At 41.6% G+C, this 25609-nt stretch overlaps 1 protein-coding gene across 1 annotated transcript; it reads right to left on the bottom strand.

Moving 5' to 3' along the window:
• Window positions 1-1858: 1858 nt before the first annotated feature.
• On the bottom strand, window positions 1859-22852 carry slc1a4 (solute carrier family 1 member 4). The gene is made up of 8 exons (XM_030748101.1): window positions 22195-22852; window positions 15529-15571; window positions 13957-14022; window positions 9336-9502; window positions 8937-9170; window positions 4693-4887; window positions 4418-4552; window positions 1859-3859 (listed from the first exon to the last, which is right to left on the bottom strand). The coding sequence occupies exons 1-8, from the start codon at window positions 22707-22709 to the stop codon at window positions 3631-3633; spliced, it is 1584 nt and encodes a 527-aa protein (XP_030603961.1). The 5' UTR covers window positions 22710-22852; the 3' UTR covers window positions 1859-3630.
• Between the last annotated feature and the right edge of the window lie 2757 nt (window positions 22853-25609).

Genomic DNA, 25609 nt, shown 5'->3' with positions numbered 1-25609 from the left:
CATCAGTGGGACATCAGATATCACAAGTTGTGTCCCAAGATACCGCAAAGTAAACCGCTATCTAGCCCATTTATGAATTCCCAGAACTGTGAATGGAAAAGAGCAGGATTCGGATGCTCTGACACAGCTTTGGATGCATCTTTTTTTTTTTTTTTTAAACTGTTAAAATACAGATATTAATAAACATCATGTAACTTTTACCCTGGTATCACAATATCATGGTGCAAGACTCAGACATCACTGAAGTAAAATCCCCCGAAATCAAAGGATGGATTTGCAACAAAATAAGCTGCAGTATGATCCGAACTGCATTTTGGTCCAGTATTTGAGTGTAAACATTTGATCACGCTTTTAATTTTTGAGTGAATGACTTATGGATTGGCTGTGATTTCTCAGGCACACTGTTGTGAACTACTGACCTTACTGACAACCTTAGGTTTAATATCTGATCTTCAGTAAACGCGGACCTGGAGTGTCAAACAAGTGTGGTTGCAGTACTGCTAACCTTAACAGTATCAACAGCTTATCATTAGTCCTTCAAATAACACACACACTCTGGCAGCCATGTGTGAAGTATTCACCTTTAGGGTAACAACATAGGGTTAAATTTAAGACGCTCCTGTTTTACATTTTCAGGTTCATTTGTGATCCTTTCTGTCCCTTTTTTTTTTTTTTTTTTTTTTGCATGGAAACAGACCTTTTAACCATAAATAAAATGGGACCTATAACACTTCTATCTCCACTTTTGTCTCCAAAGTTGGTTCTACTTTCACAAAGTACAAGCCCTATAGCTCACAAGTAGGGCTGCATAAAACGATTATTTTAGTAATCGAGTATTCTATCGATTATTCCAGCGATTAATCGAGTAATCGCATAAGAAATACTTTTTTTTTATTAACAGTTTATCTGCATATTTTAACTTCCGTAATGCAGTTTCTCGCCATGTGAACAAACAGCGGTGAATGGAGCAGCTACAAAGTTCTCTTTTCTTCACCTTAACACTTGCTGATCAGGTGCTTGATGAAGGACCTCCAGCTGTTTCCCAGTAAAGATTTTAATGGTGGTTACTAAAAGAAAAAGCTGCTGTTTTGGACGCTGGAAAAATGTTTCCTTTTTCACTACTTGAGCTCACCGTCCAGCTTCGCCTCTTTGCGCTTGCGCAGTTAAAACCGCTGCCTGCTATGAGTGTTTTGAAAAACTAGTGGCTGCGGGAGCCATGGCGCATGTGTGAGTAATGGTGTAATGCTTTGTATTCACAAGCATTCTCGAAAATACGTTTCTACTGCAGGTCTATATGTAGTCACTAATAAGGGATTAAAGTATAAAAAATATTTTGAAGGAGCCCCTCGGTCCTGGGGGGCGGGCCTTCCCGTACCGAACCATCGCTAGTGCTAATGGCCCGCGCTCGCTAGCAAACTAGTTCTGGTAGCTACAGCTGAAGTAAAGACAAAAATAGCAGCTGAAATTCTCAGCGAGCACAACACACACAGACACACAGAGAGCAGTGGAGGCGTGGAAATGCATGTCAGCGACAGTTGCCACCCGTCCCGTAAAGTACGGAACACGGCATGTTACGGAGCCGTATTCCACGGAGTCCCGTAACATACGGGGTTCTGTATTTTACGAGACAGGTGGCAACTCTAGTGATGATCCACTCTGTGTTAAAGGAAATCCATCGCAGTGACAGAGAGCTTTTTAGAATGTGTGCTTGTGTATACGTGAGTGATTCACACTCCAGTCCAGTAGGTGGCGGTAATACAGTTCTATGTTGGTTTGCCAGCCCCCAATAAACCCACAAAAAAACGTCAGCACTAATGCTGCTAATGCTAGTGAGGAGCGCCGCTTACACCGAGACAGCTGAGCGCTGCAGAGTTTAAACGAAGCATCGACACAGTAAATTTGTGTCGATAAATTTTTAGAATCGATTTAATCGAGTTAATCGATGAATCGTTGCAGCCCTACTCACAAGCATGGTATGCTTCCCCTCTGCAGGCTTCTGGAATATAGCCAATCAGAACAAAGGGGGCTTTTAAGGATGGGGGTCTGAAAGAGACAGTAAAATGGCTTATTTCAGATAAAGTATGAGCTGAGGTGCTACAGAACGGGCTAATATAAGATAAATGAGGAATTTGTGGACTGTAAATCATCCAAGCCTGTTTTAGAGTCTCAGAATAAGAAAATGAAGCTGGAATGTGAACACCTTTGAAACATTTTATATCTGTATCATTAGTAGATCAGTTTAGTTATCCACAGTTATCTTCCCTGGGCTTAGTCTACACACCTCTTTAGCTAAGCAAAGATAAGTTAAAAACATTCTAGCATAGCTTGCTGTTAGCTTAGCTTTAGCTGGCAAGCAGACAATCTGGAAACCTAACAAGCTACTGTTCAGACTCCTTGGTAGCATAACTATAAAGCTCCTAGCTATTTTTATTTTATTTTTTTTAATAAATAAAATAGCTAACATCAAACAATGTAGCTAAGCGTCAAACAGCATTTGAAAGTACTCTGTCACAAAAAGCTAAGAAATGTGCCAGCACATGCTGCCTTAACCTAACGCTGCTGTCATTACAAAATTGTTGGAGCTTGCTTGTAAAATTATAATATCAGCTGGAAAATCATGTGCAGCTGGCACTTTCTTTGTGGTTTTAGAGATGGGAAGAATTTACTCAGAGATAAATAGTTTTTTTTAGGAGAATAAGTCATACATTAGTCCAGTGTCCAAATTACTTTAGGTCAATATTTTACTGATAGGTTGCATGACGTTTGTGGGTGGGGGGTGTTGACCTGTAATTTGAAAAGTTAATGTTTGACATTGTCTGTTGGTATTCAGCAGGTAAAAGTCTCAACACACCTTGTAAATGTCTCTCTGGACAAAGAGTACTCTTAAACTTAGGACCAAACAGTTCCCACTTTAACCTAATTTGACACTTTTAATACAAAAATGCATTATTTTCATCCAGCTATCCAAGTAAAGAACGGCAAATTAACAGAATAAGTCAAATGCAAACACGCACACTTCCACCAGCTGAGATGAAGTGATCAGACGAGTACTTAAGCAGTGACAGACATGGTCAAGATTGGTTAGACACTCTGACTTGTCAGCATCTGGTGAGTTGTTAGTCCTCTTTAGTTATAGTTGGCCTGAAGATAAAAAAAAAGAAATAAATGCACTTCATTGTGTTCTGTAATACGAAGCTAGCGAGGCAGTGACTGTCTCATGTAGGACATGAGATGAGCACACCTGTGACGTTTATGGGAATGTTGTAGGCCGATTTTATCGTTGGTATGTTTCCATCAATGTTTATTTCAAAATGCTTTAATAAATAAAATGTAAAATACAAAAAAAAAAAACTGACTCAATTAGGAAAATAATTTCAACGTAAATTATACTTAAATTTTCTGTACATTCAAATTTGCATACTCGATAGATACTCGAATGGAAACCCAATTTCAAAAGCAAGTGTGGCACTATGTGGACTGTCTACGCTCTACAAGACACTAGAAGGCATTTTCTTCACAACTGAAATCAGTGACTTGTTTATGGAGACTGAATCAGAATGATTCCCCATCAGCAGCAATGTCAGAGATGTCAAAGGTAAAAGGTCAAGAAAGGTTAAAGTCTGGCTGAGATCACAGCACTGACTCGATGGCTTCCGGCATGGCTTCTAAGGCTTTGGTTTGATGCGTGACCAATGGAGATGTCTCCTCCTCCGCCTGGGTGTTGGCCACCGCCTCCACCTGGACTTCTACCAGCTCCCCCTCCTGCTGCTGCTTCTTCATCTCCAGTTGGTTTATATGGTGGAGGATTCCTGCGCCAAGAGCGTCACCCTCCACATTCACTACGGTAGTGGTACGATCCCTGTTCCCAAAGAGAACGTTTGTGACAAACTTTAGTTTTAGCAGTGGTTACAAAGTTGCTGATGGCATCGAGGGAGACAGAAAGTTGCACTAACAAGCACAGAAAAGGAAGGAACAATCAAAAGGTTGGACTGATGAACATAAATAAAGAGAAAACTAAGGATTACTATGTTTTATACAACAAGTTAAACTCTTTTCTTAAGTATGTGGGCTTTGTATCATAAAGTAGGAACAGTCTTTTAAATATGACCTATTTCCATTTGTTTGTTTAACCTGCTTGTGTGTGTGTGTGTGTGTGTGTGTGTGTGTGTGTGTGTGTGTGTGTGTGTGTGTGTGTGTGTGTGTGTGTGTGTGTGTGTGTGTGTGTGTGTGTGAGAGAGAGATCTGATCTGATCTGTGTGTTTGCGCTGGGAAAATATAGCAGGGGGTTTCTATTAGTTTTCCCTTGTTGGCTCACCAGTTGGGAAACTCTGATCTAGCTGGCCTACTGTAAGCTAGGTGAAGTGCAGGTGTACGTGATCATCTGAAAGTTTTACGTGTTTTCTAATATGATACTCACACAATCCAGTCAACAGCTAGCATGAGGGACAGGTCATTGGTCGGCAGGCCGATGGCCTCCAGGATGATGGCGATGGTGATGATGCCACCGGCTGGAATGCCTGCCGCGCCGACGCTGGAGGCTGTGGCTGTCACCCTAAAAGTATGAACATTTGCAATAAAATACAATAAAATCCCACCTATTTATACGGGAAAGAAAGATGTCAGAACAAATGAATGGGTGGAAAATGTTGGTGGTATTACTGAACAAAAATTTTTCTCTTTGCCTGAACTTACAGGATAGTGAAGATCTGTCCAGCGTTCAGCTCAGTGTTGTTGAGCTGAGCGATGAAGACGGCGGCGATGCACTGGAAGATGGCAGCGCCATCCATGTTAACCGTGGCCCCAATGGGCAGAATGAAGCGGCTGATGCGCTTGTCCACACCATTGTTCTCCTCCACACACTTTATCATAGAGGGTAGAGTTGCAGAACTGATGAGAGAAGAAACATGTGATGTATGCAGAATTGAATTACCGCTGGCTTAGTTTGGCATTAGTCTCAACACTGCTGCAGAAAGTTGTTATTCATGTGAATAATAATATTAATGTTAGCGTGTTATCTGTGTTGCTATTTATTACTATGTTGGAAATTAGATTGAGAAGTGACATTAATTATACTGAGTATTTACTGAAAATTTTTGGTGATAAATTGCAGTCTAAAACAGAGTTAGCAGCAGATTAGGATGAAGCATAAAAACCGCATAACCACCCAAATACACACAAATTCTTGTGATAGCGCAATGCAAAGTTTGTGCTACTGTGACTTCACAGCAGGGTGTCCTGTGGTGGTGTTAGTAAGACACATCTCAAAAATATGCACAAAACATATCCCTTCAGCAAAAAAACCTACAGTGCTGTGAAAAAGTATTTGCCCCCTTCCTGATTTTTCTTTTTTGCATGTTTGTCACATTTAAATGTTTCAGATTATTAAACACATTTTAATATTATACTTTTTTTTTTTTGACTGAGTGGATATCTGGGCAGATGGGCCCCCGGAAGGGGGGGGGGGGGTCTTTCCACAGGTCTTCCCTTGCACTCTGCCCAGGTTGGGGGTTGGCTGCTGGTCCAGGGGCCACACTGGCTGAGTGTTAGGGTTGCTACTGGCTCTGGGGGGCAGCCATTTGGAGGGTGGGTTGATGTGTGTCTGTGAATTTTTTTTTTCTTTGTGTGTGTTTATGTGACCAGTATGTGTCTGAGCACAGGTCTAGGGTTTGCTGAGCCTTATCCCCATGTGAGACATGGCTCTGCCAGGTCCCGGGCGGTTCCTGAGTGTCTGGGGCCCTGGGGCGTCATCCTTGGCTCGTGCTGGGGTGGCCAGCCTCTGGCGGGCTTGGCGGTCTGTTGCCTCTGGTTTTCTCTGCTCCTACTCTTTGGCTGTGGGTGCTCCATCTGGTGCCTCCCTCTTGTTTCTACAGGGTGACCACACAGTTGTCATTGTGATGTTATGCCTCAGGTTTCAGTACTCTTGAGGGCCATTCATTACTCATTTATTAATTATTGTAGGTTCTTTACCTTACAATATAAAGCACCTTGAGGTGACTGTTTGTTGTGATTTGGCGCTATATAAATAAAATTGAATAGAATTGAATTTATCTGTCGGTCTCTGGCTCGGGGGGGGGCATTGTTGCAGCTTCTCACTCTCACAATCTCACAAACTTTCATGACAGACGCTCACACAAACACTCGCACACACAAGACACACAACAAGATTGTATGTTTGTGTATGCTTTTTGTTTTCCTCTCTTTCAGGTGCTGTGTGTTTTTTGTATGTGAATTGTTTCTGATGCAGCAGTTGACGACCCAACTGCTGCATTTTACTTGTGCTTTGTCCTTTATTTCTTATCTTTTGTCTCTCTCCTCCCCTTTCTTCTCTCTTTCTGTCTCTTTGTTTTCCTCCTCCTTCCTCTCTTTATAGTCCCCTCTTTTTTGCTAACCTGCCCCTTCCTGCCTGTGAGCTCTGGCATTATATAACTACATGGATACTAATTTGAATAATAAAATAAAGAAGAGAAGAGGACTAACAAGAGGAGCCTATGGAGAGTCTATAGCGCTCCTCTTGGCAAAGCAAATGTGTTTGGCACAACAGTATTCAGACCATGATTCTACTTGCTAAAGCTGCTGGACGGGATTGAAAAAAAGCCATACCCAGGCCTGATTACTGGCAGACCTGCTGAATCAAGAAATCACTCAAATAGAATCTGACAGTGAAGCACGCTGAAAGATCTCACAAAGCAACACATCATGCCACGATCTAAAGAAAATCTAGAACAGATGAGAAACTGTCACTGACATCTAATAGTGTGGAAAGGGTTATACAGCCATTTCTAAGGCTTCGGGACTTCAGTGAACCACACTGAGAGCCATTCTCCACAAATGGCAAAAACTTGGAACAGTGGTGAACCTTCCCAGGAGAAAGAGACTGGGGGACAAAATGGACACATGGAAGAGTTCTAAGACAAAAACCACTGCTGACCTTAAAAAACACAAAAGATCGTCTCACGTTTCCCAAAAAACATCTTAATGATCCCCAAGACCGCTGGGAAAATAATCTGTGAACCCTCTGGAGACTTTTGAGTCCCGTTATATCTGGTGTAAAACTAACAGCATTTCATAAAGAGATCATCATACCAACAGTCAAACAGTGTGATGGTCTGCGGCTGCTTTGCCACTTCAGGACCGATGATCCAAAACACACCAGCAAGTCCACCTCTGAGTGGCTCAAAAAACAAAATGAATGAATGAATGAATACCTTTATTATTCCCACAATGGGGAAATTACAGTTAACGGAACACCCATCCAAGAAATACAAACACAGAAACAAACAGGGGGGGACAGGTGTCTGAGGTCATGCAGCTGTTTTACCCGCGCTACCCTTAGCAGGAAAACAGAAAGAGATACACTGGGATAGTTAGGTTCAAAAAAATCATCTCTTTGGGGTGGCTATAGCTCAGTAAGTAGAGCAGAAGGTCAGCGGTTCGATTCCTGGCTACTCCAGGCTACATGCCAATGTATCCTTGGGCAAGATACTTAACCTCAAGTTGCTCTCCGACCATCCCGTCGGAGTATGAATGTGTGTGAATGATAGTTAATTAAAAAGCACTTAGCTTAGCAAACATGGAAGTGCTTGTATGAATGGGAGTGCATGGGTGAATGTAAACATGTTGTAATAGCGCTTTGAGTGCTCATACTGAGTAGAAAAGCGCTATATAAGAGCTAGTCCATTTGCCATTTACTGTGTTCATTATGAAGACCTTACGAGGTTCCAAAAAAACACCTCAGCAAAGCAGTAGCACATTTAAAGCCTGGAGAGCACTAGGGTGCATAGGGGAGGGGCTGCCAGCAGAGACAAGTACAGGATACTGTGATGGCAAGTCAGCTTTCTCGACTAGCAGTTCATGATAATGTTCATGATAAGATGGAATAGTCAGCCTTGACTGGAGAAGAGAAAAATAAAAAAAGGTTTTGGACGAGTCAAGTACGATGGACTTAGATTGAGATGCTTTGACATGACCTGAAACAGGCTGTTCATTCAGCCACATTGGCTGAATTAAAATGATTCTGCAAAGAAGAGTGGGCCAAAATTCATCAACAGAGATATGAAAGACTCATCACCAGTTATCACAAATGCTTGACTGCAGTTTTTGTGCTGGTGGCACATGTTATTAAGTTTATTATACTATTAGTTTCAGGGGGCAGTTACTTTTTCACACAGGGCCAGATAGGGTTTTTTCTGCAAATTCTTTTCTTTTTCACAGCACTGTAATGTGTAAGACTTTAAGTGTCGCATCACTGCTTTCCAAAGCAAAAATATCTGTGCTAAGTCCTTACAAAGGATCCCTGCATGAGATAAAAGAGGTTATTGTTCCAATTTACATTATGTTATCCTATATTTCAAAAGTAACTTTTTAAAATCCCAAAAAATGAACAAACCCAAAGTGTTTGAACTGGTCAGTAAGACTAAAAAATGCCCATCCATTTCCAAGAAGCTGTACTGGTAACACCATTAATGATACACTTTCAGTAGTTATGGAATAAACATGAATTATATTAAATAAAAATATATTAATATATATATATATTAAATATATTAGTTTTGCTATTTTTAGAGCCGTACCAATATTAAGGCTCAAGCTATAAAGTCTGTATTCAGAACTTTGCTAAAGGAAACATTACTTTGAGGGGTTTATCCCCTTATGACTAATTCAACAAGGCAATTTGCCTTATTGAATTTATCAAGTGATCTCTTGCAGGCCAAGATAGCACAAGATAAAAGTTCCTCTTAGGACAGTCTGCTAGATTTTGATCTTTTCTATACAAACTCAGCAGACAGCGGAGCAGGAGCTAAGACCAGGATGTTAGGACTGAACACAGAGTAAAAAACTGGGTGTGCTATTTCTTTTTTTAAATTTAATTTCTATCATAGATAGAAATGCTGTTCCCTGTAACCGTTCAACAGAGACTCTGCATTGTGACAGTATACCTGGAGCAGGTGGCAAAGGCAGTGGTGAAGGGTGTGATGAGGCCTGACAGGAAACTGAAGGGGTTCTTGCGAGTTAAACCAAAGTAGATGAGGGGCAGGATGATGCCTCCGTGGATAACGTGGCCCAGAATCGAAGCAAAGATGTATTTTCCAAGGCTGGTGACCAGAAGGACCACATCTTCCATCTCCACAATTTTACTGCCCACTAGGAACATGATACCAAAGGGGATATACCTGAAGAGAGACAGGAGAAAAGAGAGGTCAAATACAGCAATGAATGGATAGTACAGACAGTTATTGCCTGGCCTTCTTTATTTGATTGAAAAATGTCATAAAATATCCCAGTGTCCAAGTCGAAAGCCGTTTGAATTTCAATTAATTTCATCCAAGAGCACTTACCACATGATCCAGGAAACCAGCACCATAGTGGCCTCGTTGAATGCATTGAAGAAACGGATGAGTTCCTCTCCCTCGTCACCCAGTTTCCTCAGCGCCACACCAAACACCATGGCAAATAGCACCAGACCCAGAATGTTCATGCCATCTGTTTCTGTACCATAAGGGACCTAAAGCACCGAGCAGAGCCACACTGTAACAGACTGACCATACTGGCAAGACTGTGGTCAGGAGAGCTGTCAAAAACCTAGTTGGTTCAGGTAAAAAGGGAGAAAAACGCAAAAGGGGAAAGGGTCTCCAGCCATGCAGAAGGCTTGAAAAATGTATCTTGGTAAGAGCATCTTGTTTACTAAGACTTACTGTCACTGAAAATGCCATAAAGAACTGTAATGGGAGAAACATTCCTTGGAAACTGAAGAGATATGCAGGGTTAGGTGGGCAGTGGTTGACTGTGCAACTTTACTCCAATCCCTCTCTTCTTTGTTCTGTCTCTATATAAAAGTAAAGTTGAATCACACAGCTTTGGCTGTCCACAAATAGCAACAATAAGCTGCTCAGCCATATCTGACTGTCAATGGCTTCGGGAGAATCTACAGTCTGAGAGAATCTCAGCTGATAGATTTTCATGGCACAGCATTAAAGCTACACTCAGTCATTTTTTTGAGGTTATTTAATAGAAAAAAGAATATTGCACTCATAAATATATATACTGATTAGTGTGTAATTAAGTCTTCCAACAAATTAATGCATTGTCATAAACTTAGAATGAATCCAATAAAAATAAAAATACATGGGAGAGGGCATCAATTTGTGGAAACTACCATGTTGAATATAGCGGTTGAGATGGACATCGCTGTATTGCTTTTTATATATGTGGCTATAGACTGGCCACATCCGTAGTATACGTTATATGTTACTTTTAATTTAAAGATAATGAACAGGGTTCTAGCCAGCGGTCGATCGCCCAGCGCTGCACCTTGCTCTGGTACCGCTGTGCCAGTCTGAGAATTTCAGCAGTTAGCTACAAGAACAGATCGCTATTGTAACAGCTAGCTAGCGCCACGGCTATTAGCATTAGCAAGAGGTTGTTCAGTATATTTGGTTGGTACTGAGATGGGACCCCTTTACCCCGCCTCCAGTCATTCGTGTGTTATCGAGAGCAATCTACTGACATCTAGTGGTAAGATTTTACACACTGTACCTTTAAATTTTATTTATTTGGGATATCCACTAGGAAATATCAGCAGCCACTTTCCTAGTCATGGATTAAGCATAGTCCTAGACTAAAAGAAAAAAAGTCAATGAAGACCAAAATAGGAAAAAGTATTTAGTCCAGGATTAGACATAATCCCTGTATGGGAAACTGGGCCTAAATTCAGATAAAACTGAAATTCTTGTACTCGGCACCACAAATCTTAGAAACATGGTGTCAAACCAGATACTTACACTGGAAGGCATTACTTTGGCCTCCAGTAACACTGTGAGAAATCTTGGAGTCATTTTTGACCAGGATATGTCCTTCAGCACATATATTAAACAAATATGTAGGACCGCTTTTTTGTAATTATATTTCTAAAATTAGAAACATCCTTTCTCAGAGTGATGCTGAAAAGCTCATTCATGCATTTATTACTTCTAGGCTGGATTATTGTAATTCATTATTATCAGGCTGTCCTAAAAGCTCCCTGAAAAGCCTTCAGCTGATCCAAAATGTTTCAGCTAGAGTACTGACAGGGACTAGAAAGAGAGAGCAGATTTCTCCCATTTTGGCTTCTCTTCATTGGCTCCCTGTTAAATCTAGAATAGAATTTAAAATTCTTCTCCTCACATACAAGGTCTTGAATAATCAGGCCCCATCTTATCTCAAAGACCTTACAGTCCCATATCACCCAAATAGAGCACTTTGCTCTCAGACTGCTGGCTTACTTGTGGTTCATCGGATACTTAAGAGTAGAGTGGGAGGCAGAGCCTTCAGCTTTCAGGCCCCTCTTCTGTGGAACCAGCTCCCAGCTTGGATTCAGGAGACACCCTCTCTATTTTTAAGATTAGGTTTAATACTTTCCTTTTTGATCAAGCTTATAGTTAGGGCTGGATCAGGTGACCCTGAACCATCCCTTAGTTATGCTGCTATAGGCCTAGGCTGCTGGGGGGGTTCCCATAATGCACTGTTTCTTTTCATTCACCTTATTTACTTTGTTTATACTCCACTCTGCATTTAATCATTAATTGTTATTAATCTCTGGCTCTCTTCCACAGCATGTCTTTCTCTCCCCTCAGCCCAACCAGTCGTGGCAGATGACTGCCCCTCCCTGAGCCTGGTTCTTCTGCAGGTTTTTCCTTCCCACTGTCATCAAGTGCTGCTCATAGGGGGTCGTTTTGACTGTTGGGTTTTCTCTGTATTATTGTAGGGTCTTTACCCACAATACAAAGTGCCTTGAGGCGACTATTTGTGGTGATTTGGCGCTATATAAATAAAATTGAATTTAATTGAATTGAATGTCTGTTCTCCCTTTTATGGCAAGCCATCCAAATGCTTTCATGATATCAAACCTAAAATGTCAGTGTCGCTATACAGATAAGAACAGTCACTAGAATGCTTGAGACTGATCCTCAGAGGACTATGAATCTCTGTGGAAAAGTTTTATTAGACTGGACTAAAGTGGTGGTCCATTGACCCATAATCCAAACTGCTAGCATGGCTAAAAACGTATGTTGACCCAACTTTAAACAAAACTTGTTTTCTTAGCTAATGAAACACTTCTCACAATAGCAGTTGCACATTGATGGTCACCCACTGTACTCTTGGACTGGAACCTAATGTGTATCCTTTCATCACGGAAAGATAAACTTGTCAAATAATGGAGCTGTTTATACGACACCTCTTACTTATTACTGAGTGTGCGTGTGCATAAGTCTGGAGTCAGAAGGATTCAGTGAACTGGATGACGAATAGGGACAAGGACAAATCCTGTGCTCAATCCCTTTCCATTGTACTGAGCTCTCCCACAGCTCCACCAGCTTCATCCCCTGGCACTGGGGGGAGGCAGTCCACCAAGACCCATGACAGACAAATACCATGGACCAATGCCAAAATCAGATTCCCCCAACTGTTCCCCCATACTGGGTCAGTGGGGACAAGCCATGGCCATTGGGGAGAAGCAGTCGGATTTAAAGGTTATGTTAAAAATTTAGCTAATTATATAATCAAATACAATAACTTCAGACTGTTTTTTTTTTTTTTACAAACTTATAAAACTTCTGTGTGCTCTTTAATGATGCCTTAGTACAAGCAAGCTATTTGAATGCATTGCTGTTGAAAGACTTTCAAAGTGGTTCCTTGTTTTTGCTAACAGGATGCTGCTGTGGTACAGGCCTAAAAAGGCTTTTGTACTGCTCACTAAATGCTTTTGTTTAGCAGTCTGGGTACCATCATGCATCTGTTAGCTGCTTCCAATCTTCTGTATCTCCTGCTGACAAATGAACAAAGTCATCATACACTTGTCTATGATGCAACATCTACTACAAGTAGCAGGCAAGTAGCAATCTAGAAATCTGGTGCTGGCTGTCTGTCAGGATCCCTCACCACCACCACCACCACCACCACCACCCCACCCCCGGAGTAAAGACCAGCACATAATCTTGCCTCAAACCAGGCTCAATGGATATCTGCTGGGTCAAGATGACCTGTATGGTGGCCAGCACTTGAAATTCTGATCGCAACACAACAAAAGAAGAGATGTGGTCTTTAGTTAAGCTAACCACACTTGTTTTAAGCACACTGCACGACATCCGTGTTGTCTGAATAATAGACCTGATGTCTGTGGATGGACTACATATTACTGTCAATACCTGTTAAATATCTGTTGACATAGACATAATTAAATGGCACCAAAACATACAGCAGGAAGTTAAGGAAGGGTGCTGTCTGACCGCCAAGCTCCACTGCAATTCAGCCGCTGTGAAACAAAAGAAAATGCTACAATTCTTTAAGCATTTGGTAACAAAAAGTAATTTAAGCCAATGGCAAGCTAAATGCTATTTGATTTGATCTGGAAACTGGAACAGCCTAGCACATAACCAGTGTTGCCAATAAGTAACTTCATAGTAATAAGCGACTTATCTTCCCCTTTTTGAAGACCTTTTATCTATTTAAAATTAGATTGTGCCATCAAGAAATTATAAGGAATATTTCAGCAGTTACAAGTACAAGAATTAATTGAGTAAAGTAATTTTATCCAATGGCTATTCGCGACCACTGAACTTAGGACTTATTAAAACTCATAAATAAAAATGACCAGCCTTTGACCTTGTTTCTAGATACTGTACCATTTCCCAGAAATACCAGCATTTCACCATCAACCTTGAACCTCTTTCCTCAAACAAGCTCTTTCATTAGACTTGCTCATAGTGCTGATTCAGTGAGTTTGCACCCATGGATGACTCGCATACAAACAGAGTGCTCAGAGCAAACATGTACCTCAAGGTGGACGGTGGCCTAACCTCCTCTTTTCAATTTGGCAGAGATAACTGTGCGATGAGAGCACTTTCCTTCAGTCATTTGGTATTTTACATGTCACATACTCTCCATGCATAATAGCATGCACTGTATGTTCCCTATTCTTACCTTTTGATAGAGAGTCGTCCCATTGGAGTCATTCCCTACAGCAATCATCTTGTAGTCTGTGGCATACTGTAACATAAAGAAAAGAAAGACGTGCTATTTATTCACACACTTTGTTTATTTCCTTGTATTTTTGAGATGAGTGAAAGTTTTTGACATTAAGTGGAAATAACATAATTTATAGATGACATTTTGAAAAAGTTGTTTTAAGTAATAAAGTTTCCAATCACATTGCTCAGGAATAGGGCATCTATTTGAGCAGAAGTATCTCAAAAGGGGACCTGCAAGGTGCCACTGACCCCTCTTGAAATATGAGTAGAAGACTAGCATAAGAAAAAATGTTTTCTTATGCTAGTCTTCTACAGTGGGTTTATTTTCTGACTTCCCATGGGCCTGTTCTTGGTTGCCCAGGTTTAAAAATTCTGGACATCCACAATCAGTGAGGAATTCACTGAGTACATGTGCTTTCTGTAGACTGGAGACCCAGTTGGACACCGTCCACTGAAGTTCAGTCTTTCAGTAAACAGAACTGTAACAATGCTCCCTTTCCCTCAAAGCATTTCTTTAAACAGTCCTATAGGATCTCTACAGATCTATATGGGCTTAAAAAAGTCTTGGTTCTTAAACGGGCTCAGGCATGTAGACACATATGGTACATGGGTATAGTCTCAAATGATAAAAAATCAGCTGTCCAAGAATCTGAATCTTACACATCATTTGTTTAAACGTCTGTTTAAACATCGAGCTGCCTGTCATTTTGTGTAAATCCCCCCCTCTCCTCTGCTTTCTTGGTATAATCCACTGTTGGAGCCATTCCCACGGGGGCTCTAACACAGCATAGACTGAGCGTGTGTGTGTGTGTGTGTGTGTGTGTGTGTGTGTGTGTGTGTGTGTGGGGGGGGGGGGGGGGGGGGGGGGGGGGGGGGGGGGGGGGGGGGGGGGGGGCTGGGGCTGAACTCTATAACCTAGCCACACTTTAAACTCCATTACTCTTTCTGTGAGAAATGACTGACTTGTCTGTGTGTTTGTAATTTTACAGGTTTTGTTTCAGACAAGTTTAAGTTTCGACAAAGTGTGCACACGACTAAAAGAGTGTGAACATGCTTTCCTTTCTGTGTGTGTGTGTGTGGATAGTCAATTTGTATCACCTCATCCCCAAATATTGAACTTTCCGTATCCCCGTATTAGCACTAACAGACAGGATGTTTCTAAGAAGCGGAGCGGCCTGTGTTCAAGAGTACCGAGGCGAGGTGGGTTGCTAGGCTGGCTGGAATGGAATGGTTTCGCCATGGTAACGGCTGGTGAGGAACAGGAAAAAGCGGAGTTCGGGAGAACAGGAGAGAGCGGCGGTCTCTATTCTGGATGTCTCCTCAGTAGGAGGTTCTTGGGGCTGTAAGCAGGATTTACAGCAACTCAGAATGAACATCCGCGTGGTTGGGAAAATATATTCTGAGGAACAATCTGCACAAGACACAGGTGGTACAGGAAAAAGGCAGGAAGGGGAATATAAAGTGTGTGTGTGTGTGTGCGGGGGGGGGGCAGCGTGGTGTGTCAAAGTAAGGAGCTGGCACTCACAGAACGGAAAGCAGCGGCCACCAAGTTTGCTGGAAACAAATTCCTGAGGACAGAAGGAAAAACAAGTTAGAACCACAGAAAACTGCAGTCATCGTATCCCTGATCCCGTGTGTGAGCTTCTGTATCTGAACACACTTGTTAAATAAAAGGCCAACATCTACATCAACACTGGACAAGTATTTCAGAATCGTGCCAGTATCCTGGCTGAACACTAAATTGTCAGCAGGATTGGTTTATCATCCCTGTATTTTGGCGTTTTTCCCAGGATCCTCCCTAAAGGCCGCTGCAGCCTAAACTCCCTGACAAAGCAGTAGTTCAGACACTGATCTGCTGTCTGGTTCATCTTTTATTAAAACAAATCAGCACGGTCTTACCTAGGATTAGGTATGCTGGAAGTTTTGTTGTACTCATTAAAAGCTTCACTTCACCTTCAGTTAATCAGCCAGGCAGATTTGGAAAATAAAATTAAACAAATTTTAATGGCTTTATGCCTTTTAATTTGCCATCTTTTCTCCCTTTTCCTGACTTTGCTTCCTTTCCATTCATTCCTCTTCTGTTGGCTACTGTGTTCTTTGGCAACCTTCTCAACACACCTCGTTTGAGGGCTGCACTCCCTGCCATTCACTCTTTTCACCTTCACCTGGGGTGGTATTATTTCTTCTCCTTAGTTTACATTTTTTTAAGCAAAATCTTTATTTGCTTTTATGGATGCTTAGTTCCTAAAACACAAGCTGCCATCTCATGAGCAGAATGTAAAACATTTGGTTTAGCAAAGTAAGAGGCGCACTGCCAGCACAGGCAGCTGAGGACTCAGCAACTCCAATCTATATCAGTTTATGTGAACAAAGCATTACTTCAGCATTAATTTAGCAAAAGGATACAAATTTTCACGGTCACACATCCAACAGTAGCTTAGATGTTTTGCCAACATGAAGGGACATGAAGAACTGTCTAATGTGGTAAAGCCACAAGAATAAAACCGCTCACAGGAGAAGTGGATAACACTGAATGGAGCTGAAATTAATTTTGGTGTTACTTTGACAAGCATCATCCACCTAAACCCCAAACGGCAATGGTACTCCCCGATGGCAGTGGTCTCCCCTAGGAGGCCAATACACATGAATACTGCTCATAACATTTATCCACTGCATTTCCATAGTAGTAACAGCAATTGAAACATCACATAATCACAAATGCCAGTTACAGAGCTTTGTGAAAGAGGAGCAATTTGGCACCAAGATGCTTTTTTTTCTTCCTTATTTATGGCAGCCTCGTTAATGCAGAGGATAATATCCAGATTTACAGGGAGTTTATTATTCATCCTCAAAGGGAACACTTTGGTTCATCATCCCTTTTGTCATTATAAATCCCTTATTCAAACATTTTCTTGACAGACTGTCACAGAGTGTCAAGGAGTTTATTTTCACTACTGTAAAATAATCACGAAGGGATTACTGGAAGCCTGCAGGCCCTTTCCACATGCTGGTGTGTGTTTTCTGTAACTTTATCCTCTGGGGTCACATCGTATTGTGCAAAGAAATACAGGCTTTGCTCACATCTATTCCCATGGCCAGACCACAGCCAAGCAATTCAGCTCATAACATTATGACCCCATCAACTCTGCCTTCAGTTCAGGGCCAAATGCTGCTTCAGCTGTTCAATATCTCAGTTCCCCTGGACACACTGGCAGGTAGCCATGATATCTTCACGTTGTCATTTCTTTCCTGATGTTGCAAACAAATTATTGCAATACAAGAGTCCCTATATTCTTTTCCTCTACATCAAGGGAGTCAGGTTTTGTCCTATCACATGACCAGAGCGAGAATCTGGATTAACCCTGTGAACTCCGAACTAAGCTGGCATGATTTCCATAGCCCCACTGTGTCCTCTCCATGGACTGATTTTTAAAGCTGTTACATAACAGCTTGATTTTCTTATTAATCGAAGCCAAGTATCATGAATGATCATTTTGATGTATAATTTAGATCCTGTGATGTGGTCTGAAATGGTCCGTCTGTCTGTTTGCTGGTTCTTCTGGTTTTTAAATGAAACTGATTGCAACAGTTTACAGATTTTTCTACTGGCTGGACACATATCCAGATAACAGCCAACAAGTAAGACATTCAGTACTATGTATTGCAGTACACAAACTGCAACTCTAAATTACTGAGCTTTCAGAACTTTTCAGAAAAAAATTGCTCTATTTGAACTGCATGTACTTTCACTACTGTGATTGTAGCAGAGCAACAATAAAAATCTAAAAACACAGAATAATACAGACTGTAAAATCATAAACTACCTCTAATTAAGAAATATAAACATTGCAGTGAAAAGAAGAAGCGGTCTTCTACAATTTATAGATTAAGCCAACACAACCAAAATAACTGCAGTTCCTCTAATGGCCACTTGGGGCTAAACAGATGGTTTCTTATTTCATAACAACTCTACCATGGCTACATTTTTTTAATAACTCATCCATATGGCTACTGGTATGATTTAAAGTTAGGAGACTGAAAGTTTTGTTGGGGGGGGGTACCTGTTAGATCTTACCTACTTTTCTGAGTCATTATCTTTGGACAATGTGTGTAACATGTATATAATGTTTTGATATCTGTATATAGCGTTCTGATGTGTGTGTATATGTGTGTATATGTGTGTATATGTATATGTGTGTATTGACATTGATATATATATTTATGTATATAGTGCTTATGTATATGTGTATAGTTTTTTCTAGTCTATTCTATTTTAGTTCATTTGTTTTTACTCATCCTTTTCATTTTTCTCTGTACTGAGCTGCTGTAATGCGCAAATTTCCCCGTTGTGGGATCATTAAAGTTTTATCTTATCTTATCTTATACTGGTCTCTTTATGGAGAATTTTTAATGTAAATATCTGGCAAATATTAATATAAATTTGTGCTTCAGCCTTTGTGAGTGAAATTCTTGAATTTTTATTAGTTTGTTACTCAGCACTAATAGCTGATATGTGTGTTTGCAAATTGTTGCTGCACAGTTTATGAAAACAAGGTTAGCACCCAAGCTTGTTAGCTGTCTGAAGGCCACCAGATGGCGATATCTGTGGTTTCAAAAAGGTTTCCGGTCTCATGGAAGTCTATGGGAAAAGGGCTTTCAGACTTGACCTCAGTAAACACTTTCCTGCTGACTTTATGGATTCAATCACTCATTTTGGGTCTCATTGAATAAAAAATTAAGTCTGTTTTGTAAATCTTGGTCATGCTATGTTGCAAAAAAGAAGGATTATCCATGGTGTGCTCACTGGAGAATAACTTTTTGGTTTTTTAAAATCAAGATGGTGACGGCAGAAATGCTAATCTTGAGGCTTCAAAACAGGACTTAAGCAACCAGTAGGTAATACCACAACACCTACAGCCATCTTTGAGACTGTCTGTGTGAGGAAAAAGCACAGTGACTTGTCTGGTACTAAGAGTAGCCCTCCTCAAGCTACTCTACTTACAGTGTTAATGTTAGCTTTTTCAAATGTGGCTGAATCAGAAACGTGTTAAAATAAATATTCCAAAGAATTCTTACTTTTTGGCTCAGTTGCTTTGCTCAAAAGCATAAAGACAAAACTAGAAGCACACAAAAACACTTTCTCCAGTAGAACTGGCTTTCACGTCCTGTTGTGTACTGATGTAACCCTCAGAGGTGGGAAGTAACGAAGTACAAATACTTCGTTACTGTACTTAAGTAGATTTTTCAGGTATCTGTACTTTACTTAAGTATTTATTTTTCTGACTACTTTTTACTTTTACTCCCTACATTTTTACACAAGTATCTGTACTTTCTACTTCTTACATTTTCAAACAGACTCGTTACTTTTTAACACGTCAGAGAGAAGTTTGCATTTCCGGTCAGTGCGCCGTCAAACATCAAACGATCTGAGCCTAAACGGAGGAATAATAACACATAAGAGACAATCGTACTGGTGTATCCTCCATCACCGGGGCTTATCTCGTACAAAGGGATTAAATACGCAAACCCATATAATTAATGTATCATTTATAGCGCTGTAAGTTGCGCTGCGGCACATAAACAGCTTAGCTAGCGGTACTGAAGAGGAGCGAGCATGAAGGGAGTAACGTGTGGCAGGTAAATGCAACGTTTCTAAATGCTCAACAAATATCAGCAAACACAGAAAGTGTGTGCAGTTTGTTACACAGTGTGTCTGCTAGCTAAAAGAAGAGCTGCTGTATTTCAGGGAGAGCAAAGAGAGAGATGTTCACTCAGAGATGGAGAAAGAGGACAGGAGAGGAAGAAGAGAGGTTAGAATTAAAGGTAAGGACTGGAAAATAAACTGAAGTATGCTGACTTTGTGTAATTCAAAGATTCTATGAAAATACTGCAGTTTAGTGTGTAATAAGTAGGTTAGCTTGTTGTACTGTATTTACAGTAAAGCTCTGTGTTGGTGCACAGAGATTGTGTTCATGGTCAGAGTTACAGGTTACATCAGTGCAGCAGAGATGAGTTTGAATCAAAGCTGCTGATGCTGAGATTCATTCACTGAATCCAACATTTCTACAGCCTGTATGCTGTCAGTGTAGGGGATGGAGATCAGCTCAGAGAGCTGTGAAATACTGGGTTACATCTTTGTGAGTTCAGTTCATCCACACAGAGCAGTAAACCTCAGAGCAGCAGCAGCAGGTCAGCTGATCACAGCCTGCACACCAACATCATTTACTGCAGCTCACAATAGAAAGTTGTGATTCTTCTCCCCATGCAGAGCCACTACAGCTGATCTTAGGGTTCCTCCAGCTTCTGAATCCCACTGTAACCCCTGAGTATCCTCATGTTTGTGTTTAGGTGGAGGCACAGTCACCCTCTACTATGGAGGACACAGAGAACAGAGCTGTGTTTAAATTCCCTTTCACAGTTTGTGTCCTACATAACAGTTTCAAGCTGAGTGCACTCATTAGGATTAAAATTTAGATTGGAATAACGTTTGTATTCTCATGTAATATTATTTTATATTATTACAATAATATATAATGAGGTTCGGTTAGTTTTACACAAAAATAGCAGGTAGAAACATCCTCCAAAGAACTACTTTTACTTTCTTACTTTGAGTACATTTCAGAGCCTGTACTTTTTTACTTTTACTTAAGTAGAGAAGTTGAACCAGTACTTCGACTTTTACTAAAGTATTTTTTAACATAAGTACTTGTACTTCTACTTAAGTACAGAATGTCAGTACTTTTGCCACCTTTGGTAACCCTTCAGGAAATTTACACCACCTGGTCACCAGCACAAGTATAAAGTGTGAGACATTAAAGCAGCATGTCCACCTGCTATCGTGATAAGGGAGAAGTGCTGACGGCAGCAGACCATGTTCTGTTTGTACTACACTCTGCTGCAGGCCCTCCACCTCTTTCCATTCCTCAGAATACATCCTACTATTTCAACAGCTGTCTGCTTTCCCTCACACTCTCAGAACTTATTATTAACCACTGAAGGCCACTGAAGAACACTGATATTTATAAGCTACCAGCACCACTTTCATGAACAACTGCCGTTCTGGGGGAAAGAATTCAAGCATTTTTACAGAGGGTTGAGTTGAAAATGTACCACAGGACCTCCACCTGTATAAAAAAAGAGTTTGCTCCAAAGACACTGACTGTGCCTCTTAATAATCAGTGAAAAGTCATCAGTGCATTTTTCAATTGTGCTTGTGACCTCTGGAAGCCCTTAGACTGCAATCTGGGCTCTACAAAGAATCCCTTAATTCTTTAAACTGGCAACTAAATTAGGTTAAAAGATAATCCATAATTACAGGTACCTATGTAATGGCACCATGTCAATCAGATGTAACATGACTCTACAAAAGTCCAAAGTGCAATCCCCCCTTTCCCTGCTGTGAGACTAACAATTCCTCTCAGTTCATCAGCTGTTAGACATTTGGAGCTTTCAGTTGGAGCGGCACAGCATTGTAAAAGGTTATGAGCAACAATCAACTAAAAGTAAAATGGATTTAAATACTTTAAGCAGAAGTACTCATTCTGTGGATGTGACTAGTCTGGTGCAAGCAAAACTATTAAGCTACACTGAAACTCCCACCACTTAAAACGAGGGTTAAACACATGCAGTGAGCCCGCTCTCTATTTGAATTGCAAATTAAAGCAGTTTTAATTATTAGGTAGAACTCTCCATCCACGCCGCATCATGATTCCCCACAAATAGAGGAGACCTAAACAAATAAAGTTGCGTTTACAGACAGACTGCGGGTTACACCGACCTGCTCCGCATTGTCACTCAGGTGCTTTAATGGCTCACTGTGACACTGATTTTAACCTCCCGAACAGAACCAACGGCGCGATCTTACTAGAACTGTAATGACACTGATTTCGATCCTACACAGATCAAGTGTTACACAGTGGCAGAGAGGACGTGGTTGTTTAAGTGTCTCACATGTAACGCTCACTACAGCAGCTGAAGCCTTTCTGAGCGTGTGCGCACGCATGGCGAGGATGACTCCGAGCGTCGGGCCATTCATGTGTGTAACTAACCAGCGTTCCCACACCGACCTACGCAATCTGTGCTACAATTCCCACCAGATTCACTAGAGTACAACACACCAACCCGCTTCTTGCCCACCGCGTCCTAACGCGTCACTGTATCCAATGTTAAAAACGATTAAAGAGGGTTCTACCTGGCCAGGTCTAAAAAGGAATCGGTGGTCTCCTTGTTGCTGCTGACGCTTTCCAGTCCCAGGTTGTTGGTGTTCAGAGCTCCTGCACCCACTCCGGGTTTGATGATGAAAGCCAGGGCTACCCCGATCCCCGAGGCGATCAGCGTGGTCACCAGAAAGTAGGCGACTGCGATGCCCCCCAGCTTGCCCAGGGAGCGGGTGTCCAGGCTGGCGGCGCCGGATATGAGGCTGCAGACGACCAGGGGCAAAATGATCATTTTCAGCATCCGGAGGAGCATCTCTCCGGGGAAGGCGAAGTAGGTCATCTGCGCTTTGGTCAGGTTCATGCTGCGGACCATCATCCCGAGCCCGACGCCCACCAGCACGCCGGACACCGTCAAGATCACCAGTAGGTTCTTTCTCAGAAACTCCATCAGCTTTTCTCCGAGGCTCTTCTGCGCGCTCTTCTCTAGAATCTGGTCGGTGGACGCTGAGCCGGACATGGCGTGTCCATTTATCTCGCTCTTTTTCTCCATCTTTTTTATATTTTCAAAGCAACGTGGAAAGCCCAGTCCGGTTCCAGGCAGCGTGGGTAGGATACACTTTTCTGTGAAGGATGGTCCGGCGTGAGCGCTGAGCGCAGAAGCAGCGGGGAGAGCCAATGGAGAATGAGCAACGACACAAAAAGCCAGTGGAACATGCGCACAAAAGCAAGTACTTTATATCAAGAGCAAATGATGCAAGAGCATGGGATATTGCCAGGGTCCTCCACTGAATAAATAACAGAGGGCTTTATGATTAAAACACCAGACGAAAATCTTTCCAAAATACTGCGCGCTCTGCTGCTTCCTTTCCTGGCTTTTCTTTTCTTCTACTTAATAATACAAACATATGAAAGGGCCCTTTCACATCATTTTTCCGCTGTACTCTTTAGAAAATCCCCCGAATCCATATCTTAGAACCCGGGCATCATATTTCATGTCTGTCCGAAGAAAAAGCCGTTGTGGTTTTAATTTACGCCCATAGAAAAAATCTTAGTGAAAAAAAGCTTTCTTCTCTGCGTTTTTGAAGGCTCTTTCTGAAACTGCTAATATCATTTTTTTTTCTGTCTCAGCACTTTGGCATGATAATGAGATCAACTGTGATGCTGTCACAAACTCGTCAGGCCGATTTAATGCTGCTACATGTTGATAATAAAACAACAGTTACTCTCGGCACAATTATGCACATTTTAGAGGTTTATTCAGCTGCTTGTTAAAACAAACAAACAAACGTCTCATTCATATATCCTTTCTACAGGCATTGTAATAATCTATTATTAATATTTACAAGCCTTTAATAGTGAGAGATGAGATTCGCACTTGAAGCAAGCGACCAATCAGGTTTCAGGACTGAGAATGGTGGATGGAAAGCAGAGGATTGTCAGCACCATGGTCAGCGCTATGCGGCTCCTAGAGGGCGCTATTCGCCAGCGTTTCTCACCTTTTCTTAAGGCAGTCCAGATAGCTCACATCAGAGTTCCGTCATTTTAAAGGTTCAAAGGACAGCTCTGCTGGAAGCGAAGGAGTGAACCTCTGTTGCGCTGCTGCTATTTGACCACAAGATGACCCCACTGTAAAGCAGTTGGTCTAGTTATGACACAGCTGACAAAAGGTAAGCTCATGAAAGTACAAATACAAAAAGAGAAAGCCACAAACGTCTTTGCGGCTGGAAAGGTTTTAATATTCCTTTTTTCTTAAACAGTTTATTACCTTGTGAGAAATGCGCAATGTAAATAAAGATTTGATCATTCTTGATCTTTGTAGCTGCAAATCTAACAGCTCAAAGAGTAACAAATGTGTTCAAAATTGATATTATTAGAAACGTGATCAAAGAATCCTGAAGTTAAATCAGTGGGAGAGGCCAGCGAAGGTGGAGAAGGTAGAAAAGAGCTTAAACTTCATTTAGATAATGCTTCAAAATAATGTCAAGTGGTGAGATGGGCTTTTAGAGGGACTTTGAAAAACCACTGCTGCTTTATAATCGATGATTTTTACATGATTGCAGTGCCTGATTAGCCTGTTTTAAAGGGAAATTTTTACACTGAACAGTTCTGTTTCCACTTGTCAATAAAAGCAGCTGTACCTTTAATAAAACACTAGTGCTTTACTGAGTGGTCAGCTAATACATTCAAAGGAGAGAGAAGCAATATTCAGTCAGCAGACAGAGAGGCAGTCCTCTGTCTCCCTGCTTCTGTGTTGTCCTCATTGACCCCAGCGCCGCTGTTGCTAAGTTGAGTTAAACTTTGCATGTCTCCACCAGTAGAGACAGACTGTGCCCCTACCCCTCACAGCTGTGTTGGCCTGAATGCTGGAAATAACCACCGGCTTGTGGATCAGGAGTCATGGATGTTTAACAGTGGCAAGCATTGGCTCTGTGCCATTGTAAACGGCATGGCAGGGGGGAAAAAACAGGGAAAGACATACACTTAACTTCATCCTGGAGATTGTTGCCACCCAAGGAGATACAAGAAAGAACCAGTGCTCTTTGGAGGCACTGAGGTCCAAAACTGACCAAAAGTAGTGAAGGTCTGCTAATGCAGTCATGAAAATTATCGTACTTATCTATAACCTTTGTGGCTTTTGTATGAAGGTGGCGTGCTCCTGGACGAGGAAACCACCTCCTGCAGACTTTTAGGCACCCAAATTCTTCAGATGTTCAACGACTCAATGCCAAGGATATCAGGAGCCTCCAGAGCCTCAAGAGGCCTAGCTATTGATGAAATTCAAGGAAACAAATAGTGGACATTCTGGAACGCTTTCTGGTCAACACGTATTGCAACCATGATGTCCTTGTGGTTATGGACTACTTAATCTGGGATTTGGGATGGTGGTGGCACAGTGGGCAGGTGCTCACCTTGCAACTGGAGGGTTGCTGGTTTGAGTCCCTGTCTGAGCGCATGCTGTCATTGTGTCCCGGGGCAAGACACTTAACCCACATTGCCTAAGTGTGAATGTGTTTGGTGGTGGTTGGAGGGGCTGTAGGTGCAAATTGGCAGCCACACCTCTGTCAACCACCAAGTCTGACTGAGGTGCAAATGAATAGTGCATGAAATTGTAAAGTGTCTTTGGGTGTCTAGAAAAGTGCTATATAAGACTAATGCATTATTATTTATTATTATTAATCTGCTCGCTCAGTGGTACTGTAATCCAGCAGATGCAATCCATCAAGGCATCTGCTGGACTGCAGTACCATCATGGAAGTAGATAGACTTGGGGACGAAGTGTTCAGCCTCATAGTGATCTGGGTGGATCTGGAGTCCCAGGTGTTCAGTGAGGTCTGCTTTGGCTGGGATGGACAAGCTGAGAATGCTACCACTCCAGTCTCAAAGCAACAGCTGAGTGGACCGGTCCACCTGTACGCTGGCCACCCAACTCAACTCGACTCGACTCGACTC

Source organism: Archocentrus centrarchus, chromosome 15, assembly GCF_007364275.1.
Source record: "Archocentrus centrarchus isolate MPI-CPG fArcCen1 chromosome 15, fArcCen1, whole genome shotgun sequence".
Classification (NCBI taxonomy): Eukaryota; Metazoa; Chordata; class Actinopteri; order Cichliformes; family Cichlidae; genus Archocentrus; species Archocentrus centrarchus.
The sequence above is the reverse complement of the archived record's forward strand: the minus strand, read 5'-3'. Positions and strand labels throughout refer to the sequence as shown.

Bases quoted from the DNA above. Each gene is read 5' to 3' on its own strand.
- slc1a4 (XM_030748101.1), bottom strand. From the start codon at position 22,709: ATGGAGAAAAAGAGCGAGATAAATGGACACGCCATGTCCGGCTCAGCG. The intron at 15,572-22,194 runs GTAGAACCCTCT...TTCTGTCCTCAG, and splicing joins TCCTTTTTAGACCTGGCCAG to GAATTTGTTTCCAGCAAACT. The intron at 4,553-4,692 runs GTAAGTTCAGGC...TCATACTTTTAG, and splicing joins GGACAGATCTTCACTATCCT to GGTGACAGCCACAGCCTCCA.